The 22399-nt window shown below is 38.8% G+C and overlaps 3 protein-coding genes across 3 annotated transcripts in view; 2 read left to right on the plus strand and 1 right to left on the minus strand.

Annotated features, from left to right (window-relative positions):
- Positions 1 to 1642: 1642 nt before the first annotated feature.
- On the plus strand, positions 1643 to 3430 carry LOC108236935 (olfactory receptor 6N1-like). Its single transcript, XM_025006300.2, has 5 exons — positions 1643 to 1647; positions 1735 to 1970; positions 2076 to 2253; positions 2353 to 2656; positions 2802 to 3430. Exons 1-5 carry the CDS (start codon positions 1643 to 1645, stop codon positions 3090 to 3092), a joined length of 1014 nt encoding a protein of 337 aa, XP_024862068.1. The 3' UTR covers positions 3093 to 3430.
- A 3597-nt stretch (positions 3431 to 7027) lies between these two features.
- LOC108236934 (olfactory receptor 6N1-like) lies at positions 7028 to 8632 on the plus strand. Its single transcript, XM_025006299.2, has 5 exons — positions 7028 to 7032; positions 7120 to 7355; positions 7461 to 7638; positions 7738 to 8041; positions 8177 to 8632. The coding sequence occupies exons 1-5, from the start codon at positions 7028 to 7030 to the stop codon at positions 8465 to 8467; spliced, it is 1014 nt and encodes a 337-aa protein (XP_024862067.1). The 3' UTR covers positions 8468 to 8632.
- Positions 8633 to 14222: 5590 nt separating this feature from the next.
- Positions 14223 to 22399, minus strand: part of ubl3a (ubiquitin-like 3a) — a 37610-nt gene continuing 29433 nt past the window's right edge. Inside the window, exons 2-5 of the mRNA XM_017418195.3 lie at positions 21845 to 21953; positions 19185 to 19271; positions 16919 to 16996; positions 14223 to 15957 (exon numbers count right to left, since the gene is read on the minus strand). Coding sequence (XP_017273684.1) covers positions 15905 to 15957; positions 16919 to 16996; positions 19185 to 19271; positions 21845 to 21953 — 327 coding nt within the window. The 3' untranslated portion in view covers positions 14223 to 15904. The remainder of the gene's footprint in view (positions 15958 to 16918; positions 16997 to 19184; positions 19272 to 21844; positions 21954 to 22399) is intronic.

The raw sequence follows: 22399 nt of genomic DNA on the forward strand, positions 1-22399 counted from the left end.
AACTCCGTGTGATTGACCCTTCTCAACACCTCCACCGTACAAGTAGTTCCATGAAGCTGCAGCTCGTTGGTGCTTACCACGGTGAAGCCAAACACTACTGGTGGACACCAAAGGAGCCTGGCTGAAGGGATGGGTGACTTTAGATTCAGCAGAAGAAAACTTTCAGCTTCTCACACAAAACAAACGTGGAACGCAAATGCCATGTAGAGCAAATACTGAAAGATTAAGTAATGAAGAGGGATTGCAGGCCAAACATTTTGGAGAAATTTAGGGCATACTATAACCCAGTGGTGTCTAATCCTGGTCCTGGAGGACCACTATCCTGCATGTTTTAGATGTTTCACTGCTTTGACACACCTGATTTGAATGAGTGAGTGATTAACAGGCTTCTGAAGAACTTGAAGACCTGCTGAAGAGCAGGGAAACACCTAAAATATGCAGGATAGTGGCCCTCCAGGACCAGGACTGGACACCACTTATCTAACCTCAGATGGTAATGTCAAGCAACTTGGAGGAAGGGAACACAACTTGTTGCTCATGTTTGAAATAAAAACTAAACTAAATGGGGGGTGTAAACACTTCACAGACAACAAGTTATCAGGTTTAAAAACAATACACTCTATTGTATCAGGGCCCTTGAGGTTATTAATATTTGCCCAGTGTTGCTGAGTGTGCTCAGTGTTGTAGGACTGTCTGCGATCTGAGAAATACACTGACTTCAACCAGAGGGGTCGGCCCACTTTGAAAAATAATTTTCATTTTCATTTATAGAGGTATAATACTTAGGTGGTGTGTGGTTAAGGGAGATTTGGGACAGTAATTCAGGGAGGAACACAATGAGAAACTAAAACACAGCTGCAGTAGATTATCTGATTCATGTCCTCGTTTTCCTAAGCAGCTCTGAGAGGCCCAGCTGGAACTCCTCCAAAACTTTAACAGATTAAAATACATTCTTATAGAAACATTATGATTCAGTTTTGTTGCACAAGTATTGCATTTTGTGTTCATTAAAAGAACCAACAAATACGTTAAATCCTGCGATATCTGGCCCCTGACCGTGTCCCTTCAAAAAAGATCTCCCAGCAGCGATATCAGTAGTTTCTGAAATACTCAGACCAGCCTGTCTGGCACCAACAAACACGCCATGCTCAAAGTCACCTTAGTCCCCTTCTTCCCCATTTGGATGCTCAGTTTGAACCTTAGTGAGTCGTTTTCACCACATCTAGATGCCTAAATGGATTAAGTTGATGCAATGGGTGCCATGTAGTTGGCTGATTAAATATTTGTGATAACAAGCAATTAAACAGGTGTACCTAAAGGATGGGCAGTAAGTGTAATTTGTAACTTTATACAGATAAATAGACAGTCTTGTTAGACAGAGTTCATAAAAAGTTTCTTAGTCAGCCTGAGTGAGTTGGGGCCAAAACAAAAGGGATGCCCCAAACGACTGCCTGGTTCCAACAGTGTTCTTGTCCTCCTCCTCTAAATTTTTTTTCTTCAAAAGTTTCTTTGTCAGCCTGAGTGAGTTAACTTTAATCTTCTGAGACAACGTTGCATCAACAACCTTTGCCCTTCCTTTGCCACTAAAACTTAAATATACCTGGGTCTTCTTGTTGTTCAGTCAGTCTGTTAGGACCACAGGATGAGGTAAGAACTGCTCATAGTTCCTGTGTGTCACATTCAGCTGTAGACTACCTCTGTGCTGATAGATTATCTGCCTCACTCTGTCTGCAGTATGGTTCAAGAGGATGAAAACAGCACGCAAGTGCAAGTGTCAGAGTTTTTTATTGTGGGCTTTCCAAGTCTCCAGCATCAGTATTTTCACCTAGCGGCATGGTTCTTCTTCATCCTTTATGTGACCACAGTTTTTGGCAATCTGGTACTGGTTGTAGTTTTTGCTTTGGAGCGCAACCTTCAGAAGCCTATGTATATCGTCATGGTCAGCCTGGCTTTCTCAGACATTGGTAAATGTTGTTTTACCACGAAAAAAGCTTCAGAAATGACACTTTTTAAATATATGAACAGTGTGAGTTTGGTGTATTGTGCTTCATCAGTTTTGTTTATTCCTGCTTCAGGTTTTACCACAGTTGCTTTACCTAAACTCATTGCTCGCTACTGGTGGAATGATGGGAGAATTGCCTTTCACACATGCCTCTTTCAGTTGCACATGATCCACTATTTTGGCAGCTTAAACTCTCTGATTTTGCTGACCATGGCTGTGGACCGATACCTGGCCATCTCTTTTCCTCTCAGGTGGAAAAAACAGCTCATGGAGTAAATTGATATCTAACCTCAGAAACATGAAAGAAATCCCACCCGTCTCTCTTTTTCCTCTCACTCTTCTCTCCTCAGATACCCCATGGTGATGACAATCCCAACCATGACAGGCCTGACAGTCGTCTGCTGGGTCACGGCACACATCTTTCCTGGTGTTGCCACCATCAGCTTTTCTAAAATTTCGTTTTGTGGCCCCAATCAGATCCTACAGGCCTTTTGTGACACCGGGTCTTTAGTTGCTCTAGTGTGTGGGGAGGCAAGCAATCTGTACACCCCCTCCTACATTTCAGCCATGTTTATTCTTTATGTTCCTTTAGGCTTCATCATCTTCTCTTACGTTTGCATTGTTATCACAGTCTTGCGGATGGTCAGTGGACAGGTGAACATCATTTCTTTTTTATGCATATAATGAAGTATTTGTATAATTGTCAGATAAAACCCAAAACTTTCAACCATCAGATTACAAAATTTAAATTTGTGGTATTATTCACAGTGAGTTAACCTCAATGTGGTATTCTCCACAGGGCAGAAGGAAGACCTTTTCCACCTGTACCACCCAGGGATTTATCATATCTATCTACTACATACCTCGCTTTTTTGTCTACTCTGCACCATACATCCCTAACTTTCGAATGACTCACGACATACGAATGGCTACAGTTTTTTTCTACAGCTTTTTCCCTCCGCTGATAAACCCGTTCATTTACTGTCTCAGAACCAAAGAGATCCAGGAAATATTCAGGCACTGGATCCAGAAACATAAAGCCGTTAAGACTAACCCTGGACAAAATGTAGCTGTCCCTGAATCACACTGACAAGATTTGTAGATTTTGTAGATACAAAATTTTTGCATACATCAGTTATCTTTTATGTTGTCAACTGTTTTAAATATTTTTCATTCTATTATACACTAGGATTGATATTATCTGGCATAACTAGATTATTCTAAATGTTGTTAGTGTTCACTCAAAGCTCAGCAGAACTGCTTTTAATGTTTTTTATATTTCAGTTAAGCTTCAAAACCTCCACAATCTTCCTTTCGTTCATATGTTTAAGTCTTCTTTTTTCTGTTGAAGTAAACCTGGTGCTGTTTGAGTTAGATTTTAACTTGTGGAGAAATGCGCTGCATTTACTTGACATGATTTGCACATCCTTCTCTGACTTTTTAACCTCTGTGTAATATTGCACTTTAATAATGTAGTTAGTTCATTATTTTTTATGCATCTATGTTACCATCTTCAAACAGAATTCTCTAGAAAACGAGATGTATTTATGCAAGATATTCTTGGGTAAATAAAGTTAAAAAAATATATATTTAAACAGAAAAAATTGTAAATAAAAGTAATAAAGTTTGATTTACATAATTCTGTTTATTTCACATGTTTAGGGTGTTAATATATATTTACAAAAACCCCAGTTGTAGGTAAAAAACAATCAAAGAAAATTGCTTCAAATCATTCTGAAGCCTTGATGAACCATTAAACATTTGTTTATTAATTTGCAGTGGGCTTTTTTTGATAGAGTAATTGTTACCTGATCCAAATTAAAATGTAAATCATTTGAAAGGTTTATGTTTGACACATTAAACTGGCTTTTTAAAATAAGTTTACATATTGTTAGAAATCAATAATCAATTAAAGGGCAAGGCTTTCCAAATCCACGTTGTGTCACTTTTTGCAAGTCACAGAACATCACATTTTCCCTGTTGGTTTTCTTACAAATAAATTAAATTAAAATGTAAAATGGTCTAAATGGTAGTTAATAAATGTCATATATTAAATTTAATCATTATCATGAAGTTTAGTGGTAAAAGTTAAATCCCTTAAAAAGATTCATTTATTCTTGCTATGAAGTAATTTAGGTCTTTTATACTTGTTAAAATGAAAAGCCTAAAATAGTTTTTTTTCTATAACAAATAAAATCCTCACCATATTTCAGTGAGTTCTTAATTTACTCATGTACTATCTTAAAATAAAGTTTTGAAATCAAAAATGCATAGCTGTATTGTGTTTGATGTTTAAATTCCACATGTATCATTTCTTATGGAGATCAAAAGTTTATAAAAATGATTATTACTTCATTTATTCTTTATTTGCATGAATGTAACTTTATTAACGCATATGCAACAGAAAATGGTGAGGAAATAAGAGTATAACAAATAATTCACAACCAAAATGATAAGCAATCATTACATGAATCTGTTCTTAGATCATCTTAAAACAGTTGGACTGTGGCAGAAATTAATAGAACGAGGATGAAACTGAGCAACGCCAATTTCATCCTCGTTGTCTTGATGATGAATAAGAATTTTTTTTTTAGTCCCGGTGGAACTATCCTGTGTTGTAACCCTCAGGTGGAAAGCAGAAAGGTGAAACTAGCTGCATCGACAGTCCTTTTAGCTGGAACTTGAAAGAATCGGGAGAAAAAAGATCCACCATTTTACTTACCTTCTCAGTTTTTAAAGTGACGAAATCATCTGAAATCCTCCATGATCTCATCACCGTAGGACAAAGATGGAAATTTTCATTAGTTGAAACTTGAGAGAGTGTGTCAAACATCTACACTTCGTATCCTTTAAAAATGACATGAAACTTTAAATTTTTTTTATTTTTATTATTGCCGAAAGAAGGAGAGAGAAAAAAATACAATACACTCAGTACAATATTGACGAAAAATTGCACACGAATAATAATTTCAAATATACAAAATTACAATCCAGCAGTTTCAGCCCCCCTTTTTTTTCAACATGAAACTTTTTCAGTGCAGCACGAGAAATGTTATACCCATATGGTTTGCTCTTAAAACATAAGGCCTTTTTCCAAATGATGTTAAACAGAACAGTTCATGTCCCTAAATCACGTTCAGTCCAACAATTTTTTATAAAGAAATTTAAACCCAAATCATGGAGTTTTAGGTTCAATATTGGTAAATAAGAGCAAATTTCTTTTTTAATACTTTGCTAGATGTTGGTAAAAAAAAAAAAGGAAAAATTACAATTATAAAATAAGTTAGAACTTAAGTTATTATTTCATTCACCAAAAGTGTTTGGGTCCAGCTCTTTGGAGAACCAAATACTTTGGATAATAATCCATCATAATAATCTAATATAAAAGGGTAAAACTTGTGTTCTTGTGTGGTCTGCATTCTTGGGTCTTACCCTCCTCTGTGACAAATAGTTCCATAAAGATGGCGTTGATTCCAATCAGATTTAATAATCTGCTCAGGAAGGTAAACAAAACAAAATATGAAGTATTACTTTGTGGAACAATGAATTAATTCCATAAAGTGGCTTGTAAATCCATTTTGTAGCTGGAAAAAAAAATGTCCTCATAAACCATCCTGTCCCCATCAGGGAAGGTAAAATAAACCGAGTCTCCACTTTCATACTAAAACCAGAATGCAGACTGGTATGTGTGTGTGTATGTGTGTATGTGTGTGTGTGTGGGCATGTGGGCATGTGCTCTCATGGATACGTACTGCATTCTTAGCTATGCATGCTCAGGTCCAGCCCTTCGCACAGATAATGTGACATGTTGACGTTTAGCTACAGTCCTGATTATCTGATTTTCTCTCTGCTGGTATCCACGAACGCCAGCCACTGTTGTGAAGATTCCTGAAGTTCTCCAGCTACAATTGATGTGACGTCCAAAACTCAAGTACAAGCAGAAACCACTGCCACTGTCTCAGTCAGTCAGGATCATAAGGTTTACATTTCTTTGCTTTGATGAGGTCTGTTGTTAGCACTCATATGGCATCTTGTTTACCTTGAAGATCTCGGTCCACCTACAGTAAAACCAAAATTACTGATTTTTGCAACGAAGACACCACCATTATGTTGTAACAGACACCAGTGCTTCTGCGTGTGTAAATCTGAGCTCAGCAGAGATGGCTCAGCTTATCTGATCACCCATTATCTGGGACTTTTTGCCGGTTTGGTGGCTTTCTCCACCAGGTGAACTGCTTTCTTGATGACTGGCTCCTGGCATCAATACAGAAATAACTGTTTTTCCTATGAAATTTGTCCAGCGTTGCTCCAAGCAAACAGTCCCCCTGCTTGCTGCCACCATTAAACTGAATAAACTTTTTTTCCGATTCAGGGCTGGGAATGCAAATCTGGTGTCCTTGAATAAATCCTCATTTGTCCAGGCAGGAAAGAAAAATTATTAAAATCCATCACATTGTCTCTAATGACATAAACAGTCCTCAGAGTATCAGAGTAATCTAGAATTGGGCAGAAAAATTAAAAAAAAACTTTAATGTTTCTTCAGCTGAACACAGCCTAATACAGAAACAGAACAGTAGTTCCGTAAAGCTGATAAATGTTTTACTAAGTTGGTGATGTGCTTTTCTGTCGCCTGTTGCGTCTTGCCATCCGCCACTGTACAACGAACCCGATGTCACTCTGTTGCCAGCTTTCACTTGTTGACAGTGAACACTCTCCAGTAGTCCAGTTTTTTGTCTTCATTTTCTTAATTTCTTTTTGATTTAAAGACAGCAAAGTTTGTAGCCTGTTGATAGATGGTCAAGTCCAAAACAAAAGGGATGCCCCAAACGACTGCCTGGTTCCAACAGTGTTCTTGTCCTCCTCCTCTAAATTTTTTTTCTTCAAAAGTTTCTTTGTCAGCCTGAGTGAGTTAACTTTAATCTTCTGAGACAACGTTGCATCAACAACCTTTGCCCTTCCTTTGCCACTAAAACTTAAATATACCTGGGTCTTCTTGTTGTTCAGTCAGTCTGTTAGGACCACAGGATGAGGTAAGAACTGCTCATAGTTCCTGTGTGTCACATTCAGCTGTAGACTACCTCTGTGCTGATAGATTATCTGCCTCACTCTGTCTGCAGTATGGTTCAAGAGGATGAAAACAGCACGCAAGTGCAAGTGTCAGAGTTTTTTATTGTGGGCTTTCCAAGTCTCCAGCATCAGTATTTTCACCTAGCGGCATGGTTCTTCTTCATCCTTTATGTGACCACAGTTTTTGGCAATCTGGTACTGGTTGTAGTTTTTGCTTTGGAGCGCAACCTTCAGAAGCCTATGTATATCGTCATGGTCAGCCTGGCTTTCTCAGACATTGGTAAATGTTGTTTTACCACGAAAAAAGCTTCAGAAATGACACTTTTTAAATATATGAACAGTGTGAGTTTGGTGTATTGTGCTTCATCAGTTTTGTTTATTCCTGCTTCAGGTTTTACCACAGTTGCTTTACCTAAACTCATTGCTCGCTACTGGTGGAATGATGGGAGAATTGCCTTTCACACATGCCTCTTTCAGTTGCACATGATCCACTATTTTGGCAGCTTAAACTCTCTGATTTTGCTGACCATGGCTGTGGACCGATACCTGGCCATCTCTTTTCCTCTCAGGTGGAAAAAACAGCTCATGGAGTAAATTGATATCTAACCTCAGAAACATGAAAGAAATCCCACCCGTCTCTCTTTTTCCTCTCACTCTTCTCTCCTCAGATACCCCATGGTGATGACAATCCCAACCATGACAGGCCTGACAGTCGTCTGCTGGGTCACGGCACACATCTTTCCTGGTGTTGCCACCATCAGCTTTTCTAAAATTTCGTTTTGTGGCCCCAATCAGATCCTACAGGCCTTTTGTGACACCACGTCTTTACTTGCTCTAGTGTGTGGGGAGGCAAGCAATCTGTACACCCCCTCCTACATTTCAGCCATGTTTATTCTTTATGTTCCTTTAGGCTTCATCATCTTCTCTTACGTTTGCATTGTTATCACAGTCTTGCAGATGGTCAGTGGACAGGTGAACATCATTTCTTTTTTATGCATATAATGAAGTATTTGTATAATTGTCAGATAAAACCCAAAACTTTCAACCATCAGATTACAGAATTTGTTGGATTATTTAGAGCTAACCTCAGCCCGTTGTTCTCCACAGGGCAGAAGGAAGACCTTTTCCACCTGTACCACCCAGGGATTTATCATATCTATCTACTACATACCTCGCTTTTTTGTCTACACTGCACCATACATTCCTAACTTTCAAATGACTCACGACATACGAATGGCTACAGTTTTTTTCTACAGCTTTTTCCCTCCGCTGATAAACCCGTTCATTTACTGTCTCAGAACCAAAGAGATCCAGGAAATATTCAGGCACTGGATCCAGAAACATAAAGCCGTTAAGACTAACCCTGGACAAAATGTAGCTGTCCCTGAATCACACTGACAAGATTTGTAGATTTTGTTGTTGTTGGCTTTTTACTCAGAGATTGATAAAGCTACTCTGTTCTTTTATTCTTTTCATGTTTTGAATGAGCTTGAAAACCACACAGACGTTCCCTTTCAGTCACACATTTATTTTTTATTCTTACATCTTTTTTTTTTCTTTGAAGGAAATCTGATGCTGTTTTACTTGTAGAGAAATCGTTTGGATTTACTTGACATGGATTGTATTTTCTTACCTCACTTGTTTTTTTTCTTTCCTTTGTTTAATTTTACATGGTAACAGCTTATGAATAATTCATTTTTGTTTTTCTGGGATGCTTCATGTGCAATTTTTTTATTCTGCATCTATGCTGCCATTTTCAAGCAAGACAACTTGGAAGAAGAGATGTTGCATTTGAGTGGGGTGTGCTTGGTCAAAAAATGATTAAATAAAATGTAATTAAACAAAAAATGTATTAAATTTCATGTATCAAGGGTAGGAATGCATTATATAAATGAACTGTTGAAATGTCCACTGGGACGAGTTCTGGGATTCAGTGAAAGAGGGCAGTAAAACTTTAACTCTCAGCAAATTAAAAAATGTTCAAAAGAAAAACATATAACTGACTGCTGTAAATACAAAAAAAAAAAGAATAAATGCTTTCAATCTTTCTAAAGTACCAGTAAAACATGTAACAAGATTTTTGCAAGTTAAAAATCATCACATTTATTTATAATTTTTTTTAATTAAAGTATAAAAGGGATTAAATACTAACTGATAAATGTCAGACATTAAATCTAATCATTGCCATCAAGTTGAGTGTTAAAAGTTGACATTTGAAGCTAAATCCCATAAAAATGATTCATTTATTAGTGTTTTCTATGCATGTAAAGCAACATTACCAAGAGACAAATACATTTATACAAGTTACAGAGGTACACTTTTTTTCCAAAGTTACTAAAAAAATCATGAAGCAAAAGCTTTATGCGTTGACAGACAAAAAGATTTGGTTTGTTGTACTTTCTGTTGTGTGTGTTTGCAGAAAAGGCCTGGAAATGAAGTTATCATAAAAGTGTTTGGCCAGAAGATGGCAGCATGCTCATCCTTTATGGTAAAGAGAGTCGCACATGAAGCAGTAAAAATCATGTCCTGTGTCATCTTTGCAGGATCTTAATCTTCTCTTATATTTTACCAATGTCAGTCACGCAAACCTGTGAACTTCATCCGTATTTAGACTCCACAGGATCACTGTGTTGCTGCAGTTTGTTTTTGGCTGATTTTATCATAAAACGCTAATTTCCAACAAAATTGGTACGGTGTGTAAAATGTAAATAAAAACAGAATGCAATGGCTTGCAAATATATATTACAGCTTTTTCCCTCCGCTGATAAACCCATTCATTTACTGTCTCAGAACCAAAGAGATCCAGGAAATATTCAGGCGCTGGATCCAGAAACATAAAGCCATTAAGACTAACCCTAGACAAAATGTAGCTGTCCCTGAATCACACTGACAAGATATGTAGATTTTGTGAATAGTAAATGATTGCATAACAATTTTCATACCAATTTTCATCATTTTCGCATTTCCAACCCCAGGACCATAACGACATTCTTTTGAATGTTTGCTTTTAGCTCAGAGCACAATAAAGCTACTTTTTCGTGTATTTTTATGCTTTGAATGGGCTTGAAAAACATCCAGAAACTTATTTGTATTCATAGATTTGGTCTTTATTCATACGTCTGTCTTTCTTTGAAGGAAAGGCTTGAATTTATTTGACATGGTTTGGATTTCCTTTCCTGACCTTGTTTATTATCTGTTTTACAGTAGAACAACTTGTGATTAAAGCCTTATTTTGTATCGATGTTGCCATTTTTTAACAGGAATGCCTGGAAGAAGAGATGTTGTGTCTAAGTGGGATGTTCTTGTTTTAATAAAGAGCAAAGAAAACTATTTAAATGGTTAGTTTTATGTATTTCAAGGTGTGAATGCATAATATTAAAAATAATATTGAAATGTACACCAGGCGCTAAAAGTTGAATCCTCTTGCATTGTGGAAGATATTAAACTATCTGATCAATTTACAAAATGTTATAAAGGAAAAAATTAAAAATGGAAGAGATTTGCTTTAAATCTTTATAAAGCATCAGTGAAACGTGTGACTTTTTGCAAAATACAAAACATCACATTTACTTGTGATGTTTTTCAATTAAAGTATATAAGGGATTAAATACTTGCTCATGAATGTCAAATAATAAACTGAACCATTTTCAATAAGTTGAGTGTTAAAATATGTCTTTTTAGCCTGAATCATCCCCAGAAAAGACTCATTCATTACTGATCCAAAGTCATTTAGGTTTATCTGTTTACATATAGGTCCTAAAATGGGACATTTTCTACACTGAAATAAAAACTTCAGAATATTTTCCTGAGCTCTTAGTTTACCCCATGTATCGTCTCAGAATAAAGTTTGAAAACGTAGAGGATTTGTGTCTTTGTGTAATCTTACAAACATAATTAATCAGCATTGTGACTGAAAAGTTGGGCATTTCTAACATATTACAAAGATCAACTTTCTTTCAAAGTTACAACAAATAAAAAATAAGACTGAAACAATAGCTGAATACTTTTACAAACAGAAAAAAGCTTTTATCTGTAATAATTTCTGTTGTGTGCATTTGAAGAAAAGACAAGATGGAAATTAAGTTGCCATAACAATGTTTGGCCAGAAGATGGCAGCATGCTCATTCTTTTTAGTAAAGTCACACATAAAGCAGTAAAAATATGTCCTGTGTAATCTTTGCAGGATCCTAATCTTTAATTATATTTTACCCTTGTATTTCACACAAACCTGTGAACTTAACGTCTATGAGCAGTAGTTTTATGAACGCTGTCTAGACTGGGTCTAGTCATGCCATGTTGGTTCACGTTCATCTGATATATGTTTGTGTCCAACTGCTGTAAATGTCAAACATATTTCAGTGACACAGCGACATTTTTATTCGCCCTCGTCTGAGAGCTCTCCGGCCTTAGCGACTCGTCAGCCACGATGCGGTGAAACAGGATGGTGCTTCTGTCTGCAGCCCAGCCTCCCTCAGCCAACAGAGAGAAGCTGGGTTCATGCTGGATTTCTGGGCCTTGTCACGGCCCAGTGGGCTCAGCGTGAAAACAGGTGGGAGAAAAAAGAAACATCTACACAAGGCTTTACTGATGGCTAAAAAACCCCAGTCATCATCTGGGAATGAACTACCTTTTCAGAGCTCCCACTCCCTGAGCTTCCAGATGCTTCTTTTTACTTAAAACAACCCACATAGGGAAGAAACTGTTTGTTCAGTGTGTCACTAACTCCACAAGGCATTGCATGTTTGTTAAAATAGCTCTCATGGTGGCAGACCAAACTGTACTTCGGCCTCTGCACATTCTTGTGCAAACTGTACTCGATGACAAACTGAATGCAGCTTGAGTTTATTCTTCTTTTGGACTGGGCCTTACCCTGCTTGAATGTGGTCGGTTTCCTTTCCGCTCCTGTAAGCTGCAGCTCGTCACCTTTTAAAGGCTGGATCTGAAAACTGCTCCTAACACCACGGGCTGCATGTTTAGTCAAGCCTTCGTGTGCACCACAGGAGCTGCAGCATACAACATCAGGTCCCAATCTGCTGGAGCCGAAAAAACAAACACTGCTGGAATCAGACTGAGGCATGTCTGAGCAACCTCTTTGAACCTTTTTGTTGCTTTTAATACCTCATCAATATGGAGAGATGATATACATTTTTAAAAGGAATAAAATGGCATATTATCACATCTGAATTGAGGGTAAATTTGCTCAGTCTTCCAAGCAATTAAGGCAACAACAATAATCAGGCACTAGAAAGGAGGTTGAGAACTGAGGAGTAGTGGAGCTGAAACATTAACCTTGTCCTCAACCTGATCCTGGACTTTAGGAGAGAGACGCATCAAAATCAGAGGTGAGGAAGTGGAAACCATCTATACCTTCAGGTTACTGGGTGTTCACATAAGGCTCTATTCTGGCCACCTAATATCTCAGCCCTGGTCAGAAAAAGGCTTTAGAGGCTTGTGAAGCCTGAGGAAAGCACAGCTTCTACAACAGCTGATGGTCAGTGTCTGCAGATATGTCTTAGAGTCCATCCTCATGTCCTCCATCACAGACTGGTACCCCGGCTGCGCCTGTGAGGACAGGAAGGCCTTACAGCACGAAGCATCGCAGCTTCCCTCTCTGGATGAAGGCCAGAAACATCTGCTGTGATTCGACCCACCCTGGACACAAACTTTTCACACTTCTGCCATCAGATAAGCGCTACAGAGCTGTGTGTGAACGCACAGCAAAAGGAGGAAGCAGGTTTTTCTCAGAAGGCTGGTTTTGCTCGTGGTTCCAGTGGAACTGGAGGCAGGGCCTTGAGCCATCAGGTCCCCCTCTGCTTCTGTCCAAGAGGCAGATACTACTTCCCCTTTTTAAAATTTGCAGTTACTAAGATATTGCGTTAGGACACTTTAGATTTTTTTTTCTCTCTTTCTTGTCAGCTAGTTTGTCAACTCTGCTCTTCGTCTATTTCATAGCCTACGAGTTTGCATATTTATTTCTAAATTATCGCCGACTTTCTGCATTCTTTTCACATGGAATGATGAAGTTTTCTTTTTTTTTATTGCCAATTTGTGTGAAGCACCTTGACTGGCACGCCTGCTGGAAAGGGGCTATATGCTGTAAATAAAGCTTGAATTATTGATTATTTTACCCTCAAGCTGAGAGGCTGCTAAACACACCGAGCCCACCCACAGCTTCCACACTTTAATCTGCGCCAGTCCATCAAGCTGCTGCTGTGCCCTGAAATACTTTACCTATACAGTATTTCTCCATCTATCTATTGATCGTGGCCAATTGAGGATTTTGATATATGTCAAACCCCATAATTCTCTCCAGAAGTGGCTTTCTGGTTTTATTTTCAGCTCCTCTTCACATGCTGTGATGTCTAATCCCAGAATAAGCTGCTGGTAAAATAAATCAATTCTTCCACCAATGAAACTTATAGCCTGTGGCTCTGGCAGCTGTACCGCCAAAAGCATAATGAACTGACTTGGGTTATTTTTTTTGTTGTCGTTTTTTTTTTTTTTTTTTTTTTTACACCTGAAGATGTATTTTTCTTTCTTACCACTAGATCCCATACAACTGTTTCTGTCTCTTTAAACCCAGCTGTGTTGATTATATCCCAAGTGTTTGTCAGTCCAATTTTTGCATGATTATTTTATTATTTAAACAAATTCAAATTAAAGTGACTTTTGTTGGAGATATATATATATATATATATATATATATAGACCTAAAGGAATCTGACAAGAGGAGTGAATTTGGACCCACATCATCCCAGAACTTGGACCAAGCAGCATAAACCTAAGATGTTTTGTTTTGTTTTTTGTTTTTTTAATCTTGTCAAAAAATGCATACAACTGTATTAGTAAACCCACTTAAATGTGTTTAAAAGGGATGTTTCTGAGAGAAACGTCCTGCTGGAAATCACTTCATTACAGCCTTTTTTAAAATTCTTTTTTTAAGTACTTGATGTGTATTCAAAAAAGTTTTAAGCCTGATTTCAAGCAACTTTAGGCAACTTTTCAGGCATATTTGATTCTAAAAAACAACCACACCTGCTGAGTTTGTTAAACGTCACATTTTAGTCAGCTAAAAATACCCGGTGTGTGTTTGAATCGTCGCCTGCGGCAGTTTTCTTACACTTTATGAGCAGTGAGCCATGACAGAAGGAAGCACACTTCAATAACCTTTATTTAGTTTACAGATGTTTTCCATTTTGAAGATTGGAGGAGGATGAGAAGGAGGAGGAGGAGAGGAGGGAGCATTAGTGCTATTTACACTTGGGTTTGAAATTGTTTTATCTCTGTACAGATTTGAACCCTGATCAATATAAACAATAATCTTTAAGACCTAGTGCTGTTACAAAGCAATTCTTTAAAGCAAAAACACAAAGTAAAAGGATTAGATTAAATTATAAACAAACGAAAAGAATACAGCACAGACGATAGAATAAAATCCATCAGTTCATCGTTGATTAGGGAGGATTTTTTTTTTTCTGCTGTTAAACACAAGACATCGTCAGAGAGCGACTGTGAACTGGCTAGAAGCTAACCGTATACACAATCAGAGACTAAACACCAATATAATGTATATCACCAGGATCTAAAATCGTCAAGTTCTATATAAGATTCATATTAAATATATTCTACACGTGTTACCTTAGTTTGGAACATTACTTCCATTGGAAACATACAAAATAAAAACCTTTTTATACATTTGCATTAATCTGATGAAGGAGCACATGCCTCGGTTGTGCAAAAACGGACTCATTAATGCAGAGTTAAAAAGAAGGAAAAAAAAGCAGATTAAGACAGAAAAGAGGACTGTTTCCATTCTGAGAGATCCTTCACAACACTGATAGAAAAGGGAGCAGGGTGTGACTGGGATGGCGCTCGAGGGAAGAAGAAAAAGTGACTCTGTTTCTTTTCTTTTTTTTTTTTTTTTAAATATTACTATTATTATTATTGTTATTATTATTACATCAACCCCGCTGGTCACTCAGTAATATGCATGGACTGTAAAAAACACAGTCACAAAGACGTGGACAAACAAATATCCAAGGCAAGACCACCAATACTGCTTGTTTGTTTATTTGTTTGCTTAGTAGGCTTCATTTGGCTAAAATGAGATAAAAGACTGAAAAGAGTGGGGTGTCTTTAAGGGCACATGTAGAGGAGGGCAGTAAAAACGTGTATAATCTGTGTGTGTGTGTGTGTTTTCTGATCAGGCACGCTTCGTCTGCTGCACTGAGGCATTTCACGCAAACGCATATGGTTGGGATGTGCAGACCGAGAGTCGTCGGGAGGTTTTGGTGAGCTTAGTGGTTAAAATTCTCAGCGGGCGTGGATGAGATAACAAGGCCACACGCAAACTTGGCCACTGTGTTACGACGACCACAACACAGCTACAAACTGACTGAGGATGGATAGAAAAGGTGTGTGTGTATGTGTGTGTGTGTGCATATGGCAAAAGGCTATATAAAAAAAAGAAAATACAGAAAAACACATGCATATCCAGTTCCTTCCTCTTATTTTCAGTTATCACATCAAATCAAGTACAACAAAGGAATCAGCTCTATCGTTAATCAATTTCCTGCTCCCCGATTCCTCGTCTCGGATTAGTCTGAGCCCGCTGTCGTCCTATTTATGTGTGAACGTGTGCACGAAGCGGTGGTGAAGGGGTTAAAAAAAAACAAAAAAAAAAACAAGAAGACAGGACAGACGTGCATTTGTCTGTGTGCGTATCCGCACTGTGGACAGGCTTCAGGGCAGGGGACGAGCTTCCTCTGGGTCCAGGACGCTGATGACACAAACGGAGAAGAAGAAGAGCGGCAGGCTGGCAGCGGAGGTGTGTATTTACAGAATGACACAGCAGTTACTCTCCCCGGTCTTCTCTCTATTCCTTTGACCTGGACAAACACACAGACGTGGTCACGAGGACAAATCATGATCCTGCACGATCGAAAAGTCTGAAAAAAAAGTGTTCGGAGGACAGTTTACCAGACAGACATGTTAATCTCTGCATGAGCTCTAAAAAAACGCAGCTACCTCAAGTTTTTTAGAATTTCTGGTCTTATAAAATAAAGTTCACAGGAATCACTTTGGCATTTCTCAGTTTTAATGGTAGCAGTCCTCTATGAACTATCTCACTATCTCACCTATTAGGCTAGGCAGTGGAAGTATTATGATCTGGGCCATAACATTATGACCACTGACTTGCTCAGATATTAACTAAGGAAAAATGAATTCTAAATTTTACCAAAAAAGAAGAAAAAAACAATGCCATTCAGAATGATTGATAGTGATAGTCAGAAATGTGACCTGAATCCATAAACCTCTGTGGAAGGACATGAAGCCAGCAGGGATCCCACTACCATCTCAGAGCTGAAGCTGTTCTGTAGGAACGAGCTAAAATCTGTCAAATACTGACAGCAAAAGTCAAAATTATTTCTTGGGTTTTTTTGCTTTTGAATAAATCTCTCCTTGTAATTCTTCTTGCCCAAAATATTTTCTCCTGAAGTGAACTGAAAGTTTTGTTTTTTTACTTACACTTGTTTCTTCAACTTGCATTGCAAATTGAAGATTTGTTGGATGTAATCTACAGGTAAAATCAAATCAAACAGTCATAAAAAAAGGAAGCCTGTCATCCAGTGTGATTTATTCCAGCTCTATATTCCGCACACTGTGCTGTATCTTGGGGATACACTTAAAGGAGCCAATTATTTGCACTAGTGGCTGTTCCTGAAACAGAAGCCATGTGTAGAAATAAATAATGGCTGCTGGAAGCAGAACATTTAAAGTTTTTCAGCTTGTGAAAAGACTTCTGAAAAGAAGAAAAAGGGAGAGAGAGAGAAATAGAAAGCCGGTTACCTTGGGAATTTGGCTCAGGCAAAGTCTCTCTGGCAACTAAATGCATCACTGTGGTCCTCCCCAGGGGCAGCTTCAGAGCTAGCATGGGAGAAATGAGAGCAGAGGAGAGAAGAACGAAGGATGCAAAGGTCACGTTCAGTCTGTACAATGTCATCCGACATCAGTATCATTTCACTCTTCAGCGGCTTTTCAGACTTGCGTAGAAATTAAAGCAGACTTGGCAGGACTGTGTGTCAGCGTACGGAGAAGTAAGCTGCTGCTGCAGGTGTCAAAATGCACGAGTGACGGGTTGTTCTGGTGCTGAATAATAATGTCCTGAGGTCTGACAGTGTCTAAGATGTCCATAACACAAAACTGCATCTGATTCAGGGATTTGAACAACGTACCGACTGATAAATTAGGGGGGAAAACAAACAAAGAAATAAACTAAAAAACAATATGAATCAATTTTAAAAATAACAATAAAGAGCACATCTATATCATCTTTTATTAACTATTAGCAGAGTGCTACAAAATACTCAAACCCATAAACATATATCAGCCATAACATTATGACCACCGACAGGTAACACAAGTAGCCATGTTCCTTTTGTTCCACTCCATCTTTGCATTCACATAAATCTTAATTTGAAACTTGTCACCTTCCTAAACCATTTTGTAGACCAATCTTATCCTCCACATCATGGCAGCACTCCCCTACATTTGTAGCCCTCCACAGCTGGACAGCAGTGAGGTCAGAAAAACAGCTTAGAAATACCTTCATGAACCCAACAATTGGGCTCTGACAGACCCCAGTTAATCATATGATGATATTTATTATATTAATAGGTGGGGTCTTTGTGCACCTCTGTGTAGACAGAGCACCTCCTACTTCCTACTTGGAGTATCTTTGAGGGAGCATCGGCCTGTGGCATGTCCTTCTTTAATGCTACAGACCTTCTTTTCCTTTCCCATATTAAAGGAAATCCATCAGTGAACTAGCAGCAGGTTCAGAAGTTGATTTTTTACTTATTCCGCAACCCAAAAGCAGTCCAACTAGCTTATTCTTCACGACAGCGGCTATACTAATGCTGAGTGTTTTAATTAATGATCCAGGACAAGTCCATCTAACTGCATCACTAATGGTTACTCTCAAGTCATCTTAAGGGAGGAAAAAAAAAAGGCCTCATTGATTTCTTACTCAGTTATGAAACCTGTGAAATCTTACTTATTGGTGTTCATGTTTCAGCTTTCTGTATCATCTGACACTCTGTACGGGTAGAAACTACAAGCAGGCTGCAGTTATTGGATCTGGTAGAACTGGAGTTTATTGAGTGCTTGTTAACTGCTGAACATCTCTAGCCATTTTCCCTCACATGAAAACTAGAGATTCCTGAGATGAACATGCAGGGACACACGGCAGACACGCTCGCAAACTTGGAGCAAATGCCCCGGAACAGTCGCCGTCGTGTTTCTGCACATTCTCTCAATTTTCTGGACACTTTGACAGGGAACTGGGTGGAAAATTTCCTAAATAAGTTTGGCTCAAAAACAGCCAAACGTGTGCATCTCCCACCCCCCCACCCCCAGCTCAGGGAGATCTCTGGGAACTGTAGTTCATGAGTGAAAACAGCTTCTGACAGTTAAATCTCTATTGGTTCATTTTACCTCAAATGTTACCTGAAGCTAAAAGGAACAAACCCTTTTTTTTTCTTTCCTTGTATTGCGTTTTAGAGCTGTGGGGAATTTTTTGGCTCACTCTAACGAGATTTTGTGTCTTCACCTATACACGTTAGATTAACAGTAACATAATTATCTGATGGACGGCACAGATGGGATGAGTGCAAATGTGATGTGGACGGTCATAACTAGATTAACCACCAAAAAGGGTAAAATCAAAATCAAGTTAGGCAGATAAAAAAAGCCTAAAAGCTAGCGATAAGTGGGGTGAATCCCCCACCAAAGAGGGCATCCTTTTTTATTCACTTCAGCTGCCCCCCCCCTTCTCTGTTGCTTCTTTGTCTATCCCGCAGTCTACACCAAAGCCAGTCTTCCCACATTTTCCTGACCAGCCTCTTTCGCCTCTTTCTCTCTGTTTCCTCTCTCCTCCCTTCCTCCGTCAAAGCAGGCTTGTCCAGAGCACTGAGGTACCTCTGTTCTGCGGCTCGGGGAAAAAAGATGAGAACAGCAAAGAACTTTCCAGCAGCACACTGCTGCGACTTTGTGCGCACGTCCGCGAGCGCGCGGGCATTTTCGTCTGGGCGGCGTAGCTCCGGTGTTTTCTCACCTCCTAGTGTTACGTTGCCGTGTAGAAAACGTCCCTGGTAGATGAGCCTCAGGATGTTTGGACTGCTGACCTGCTCCTCTTCCCAGTCTAACAGGAACAGAAAGAAACAGACAGAAGGAGGGGGGGGGGGAGTTAAGAAGAAACTCTTATGCAGGGGGATGAAGGGAAAGGTCTGAATGTTTCTCATTCTGGCTCAGTTCACGTTAGGCTCTCTCTGAATCCTTCTTTGTTTTTTCAACACAGAAATGTCATTGCATAATTTACGAACACATGAAAAACAAGTGCTGGCTAATGCATAAAATTTAGGAATCTTTCACATCCCTGAAATTGAACTTAGTGCAAAACCTGCAATAATTGAACATCGCTGTCTATTGCTCCCAGACTCTAAATTAGGTTTTTAGGAATTTTAGAACAACGAGACAGTAATGGAGTTCAGCACAACTAATGTGATGGAAATCAGTTCAATTTATAGTGCTATTCCACCAATATGAAACAAACTCAGTCTCCGAATGGAATAAAAACCAAACCTTAGACACACAGAAGGTAATGTGGCATATTTAGGCTGACTTCTTGTGATTTTCAATCAAGAATGTAAACTATTTGGGCTTTCTGAGACATGCTGAAGGACTTGAGAGTATTGGCAAAACACACATAAGGTGTGGACTGAGAAGTGCTGGAGACGAAAGTAAAGTGCATTATATAAGAAAACAAAAAAAACAGCGGAGGGAGCTGTTTGGCAGCAGAGTCTGGCCACCAGATGTTTGTCTCTAGTTAAGTCGAGGGTGTTGTTGCTAACAGAGTCCCTGCTCGGGTTCTCATGAAGCTCAGTTTGTCCGGGAGGAACACGGGGCGCGTCCAAAACTGACAGGGCCGAACAGAAACTCCCGTCGTCCGGGAGAAGCCGACCTCGTTTGCGCAATTTGAATTTTTCTCTCGAACCGTGAGCTCCACTGGAACGGCACTTCATTCGCACACCCTGAGGAAAGCGCCACAGCTGTTTGAGTATTGAAGGTGGAGGAAGATCAAGAGTATCAGATAAATTTATTCTCTGCTGTAACAGCGTAAGAGGGGTGGTTCTATTACTCAGATCCCACATTCCTTTAAGCAATGATAATCAGGCTAAAAGGAGTTCACACCAGCTACCCAACACCAAAGATCTAAGCTTTTCCACACTGCTACACAGAGCTTCATATGGAAGGATATTCAAATTACCTGCTTCGATGCAAAGTGACACCTGAAAACTGCGTCGCCTCTGTGCAACCTCGACAATGTAACGTCACACAAATGAGCGTTACAGACTCGTGGATAAATAAAACTCTTAGCACTTGGATACAAAGTCAGCAAAGTGTCAGTGGAGAATGGGAACTTCACCATTAAACACTTGTGACTACTTCAAGGATTATTACAATAATTACATGTGAAGAACTGTTAAAAGCATTATGTAATTGCCCGACGAACTCTTAAGTGACTGATTTCTGCGCACTTTACTGAACTTAGGGCTGGAGCAGTTTTGAAATCTGTGGTATAGTTCATTGATTTTCCATCGTGTACAGCCTGTCCATAGCTTTTTTTTTTTGTCTCTTTCAACCAGCCTGCTGCAGCGAGAAGCAATGTTATGACAGAGGGCAGATAAACTCAAAGGAAACTCGTGGTTCAGGCAGCTAAATCACAACCCATGAAGCTCTGTCACACAATTTGTAAATTAGGGATTATTTCGGGTTTAATCAAAAAAAATCCATATACAAATAATAGATGTTTTTAAGGAACTCTATAGTCAAGTCACATGGATTTGGATTATTCAAGCAATGTGAAAATCGATTTCAATCCCGCACCGCTCATTTCTTTATATTCTGTGTCTAAGCGACAGATTTTCTAATAATTTGTAAATTGATCTTCTCAAGCCTTGTGAAGGTTGTTCAAAGTTTTGTTTCTTTCTTGAACTTTGGCTTCTTTTTTTACCATTTAAGTCCATTACTTAATTATTTCATAAGATTTTTAGGTTAGGCCACTTAAAACTGACCTTTGAACCATTTAAGCATAAAAAGGCTCTTAAGAGACGCTTTAAAGAAACTCCTTTGACTTGTGTCTTAAGGTCTTTTGTTACTAGAAGTGTGTCGCAGGGACATATTTCGCAACCAATTCTTTACATTATAAACTTGCTGACAATATCACAATTTTACAGAAAATTTGTGATTCACAAAAAGCTATTTGCTGAAAACTTGACATATCTTAAGGCATTTTTTGCAGATTCAAGATAAATGAAAACAAATTCTCTTTGTGACAGGCCCCTTAATCAAGTGCCATAAGATCCTGTTTAAACTTATTTGTTGGCCAAGTTTGCTGCAGACAAAAAACAGCTTCATTCTTTCAGTTAGTTAGTTACCTTTCTATAGTTAAATGATTTATATTGGTCAGTGCAGGTGAAAAGCATCGAAAGCACTAAAAACTACCAACCAAGACCATTTGAAAACTTCTGAGAAAGTTTAACCTCTTTGAGGAAAAACATAAAGAAATAATGTGTGGCTCAAATGTCCAATTAAAGGTTGATACTCTCGAGCACTGTAGGAATTTGGAATTACTTTCAAACTTACACTGCAGATGCAGAACAGAGGTACTTCACTGCCTACCACCACTGTCAGAAACAATCAAGAGCTACTCACCCATTGGCCAGTTGTCATAAACATGTTTGGCGATGTCGGCTGCTGAGTCGTTGGGAGAGAAGAGGAACTCTTTCGTCTTTCCGCTGACTAAAATAAGTCGTAGGTTTATCTGCAAAACACCACACAAGACAAAGGATACATGAGTACTGTGCGTGAAAACCGATCCAAGAAAATTATTTAATGAGATACGAAGATCGCGTGGAGCATCCTTCTACCGGATCAACTCCCATCTGTTGCTCCAACTCCAACTGGGTTCTAGTTCTGTGCCTCACTGGCAGTTTGCCAGGTTCTTCTCTTTAAATATTAGCAAAGTCAGTGCGCTTGCAGCTACATGTCTTTTTTACCCAGTTTTATTTTTACCCAACATACAGCCATCAGGCAAGCCTTAAATTCTCTGAGAGAAAAAAATTAAAAAACCCACTTCTCATCTTGTTACAATGCATCATTCAGTTGGGAAAAAAAAAAAAAAAACTGCATCCTGGTGTTTCCATGGATGATGTGTTGACACTCACCACCTACATAAACAACCTCGCAGACCCCTCACGTCCTCCACAT

The sequence above is a fragment of the Kryptolebias marmoratus genome, linkage group LG13 (genome assembly GCF_001649575.2).
Source record: "Kryptolebias marmoratus isolate JLee-2015 linkage group LG13, ASM164957v2, whole genome shotgun sequence".
NCBI classification, from domain to species: domain Eukaryota; kingdom Metazoa; phylum Chordata; class Actinopteri; order Cyprinodontiformes; family Rivulidae; genus Kryptolebias; species Kryptolebias marmoratus.

Coding starts and splice junctions, on each gene's coding strand:
- LOC108236935 (XM_025006300.2), top strand. Junction 1,971..2,075: donor TTTCTCAGACATTGGTAAAT/GTTGTTTTACCA, acceptor TTCCTGCTTCAG/GTTTTACCACAGTTGCTTTA. Junction 2,254..2,352: donor GCCATCTCTTTTCCTCTCAG/GTGGAAAAAACA, acceptor TTCTCTCCTCAG/ATACCCCATGGTGATGACAA.
- LOC108236934 (XM_025006299.2), top strand. Junction 7,356..7,460: donor TTTCTCAGACATTGGTAAAT/GTTGTTTTACCA, acceptor TTCCTGCTTCAG/GTTTTACCACAGTTGCTTTA. Junction 8,042..8,176: donor TGCAGATGGTCAGTGGACAG/GTGAACATCATT, acceptor TGTTCTCCACAG/GGCAGAAGGAAGACCTTTTC.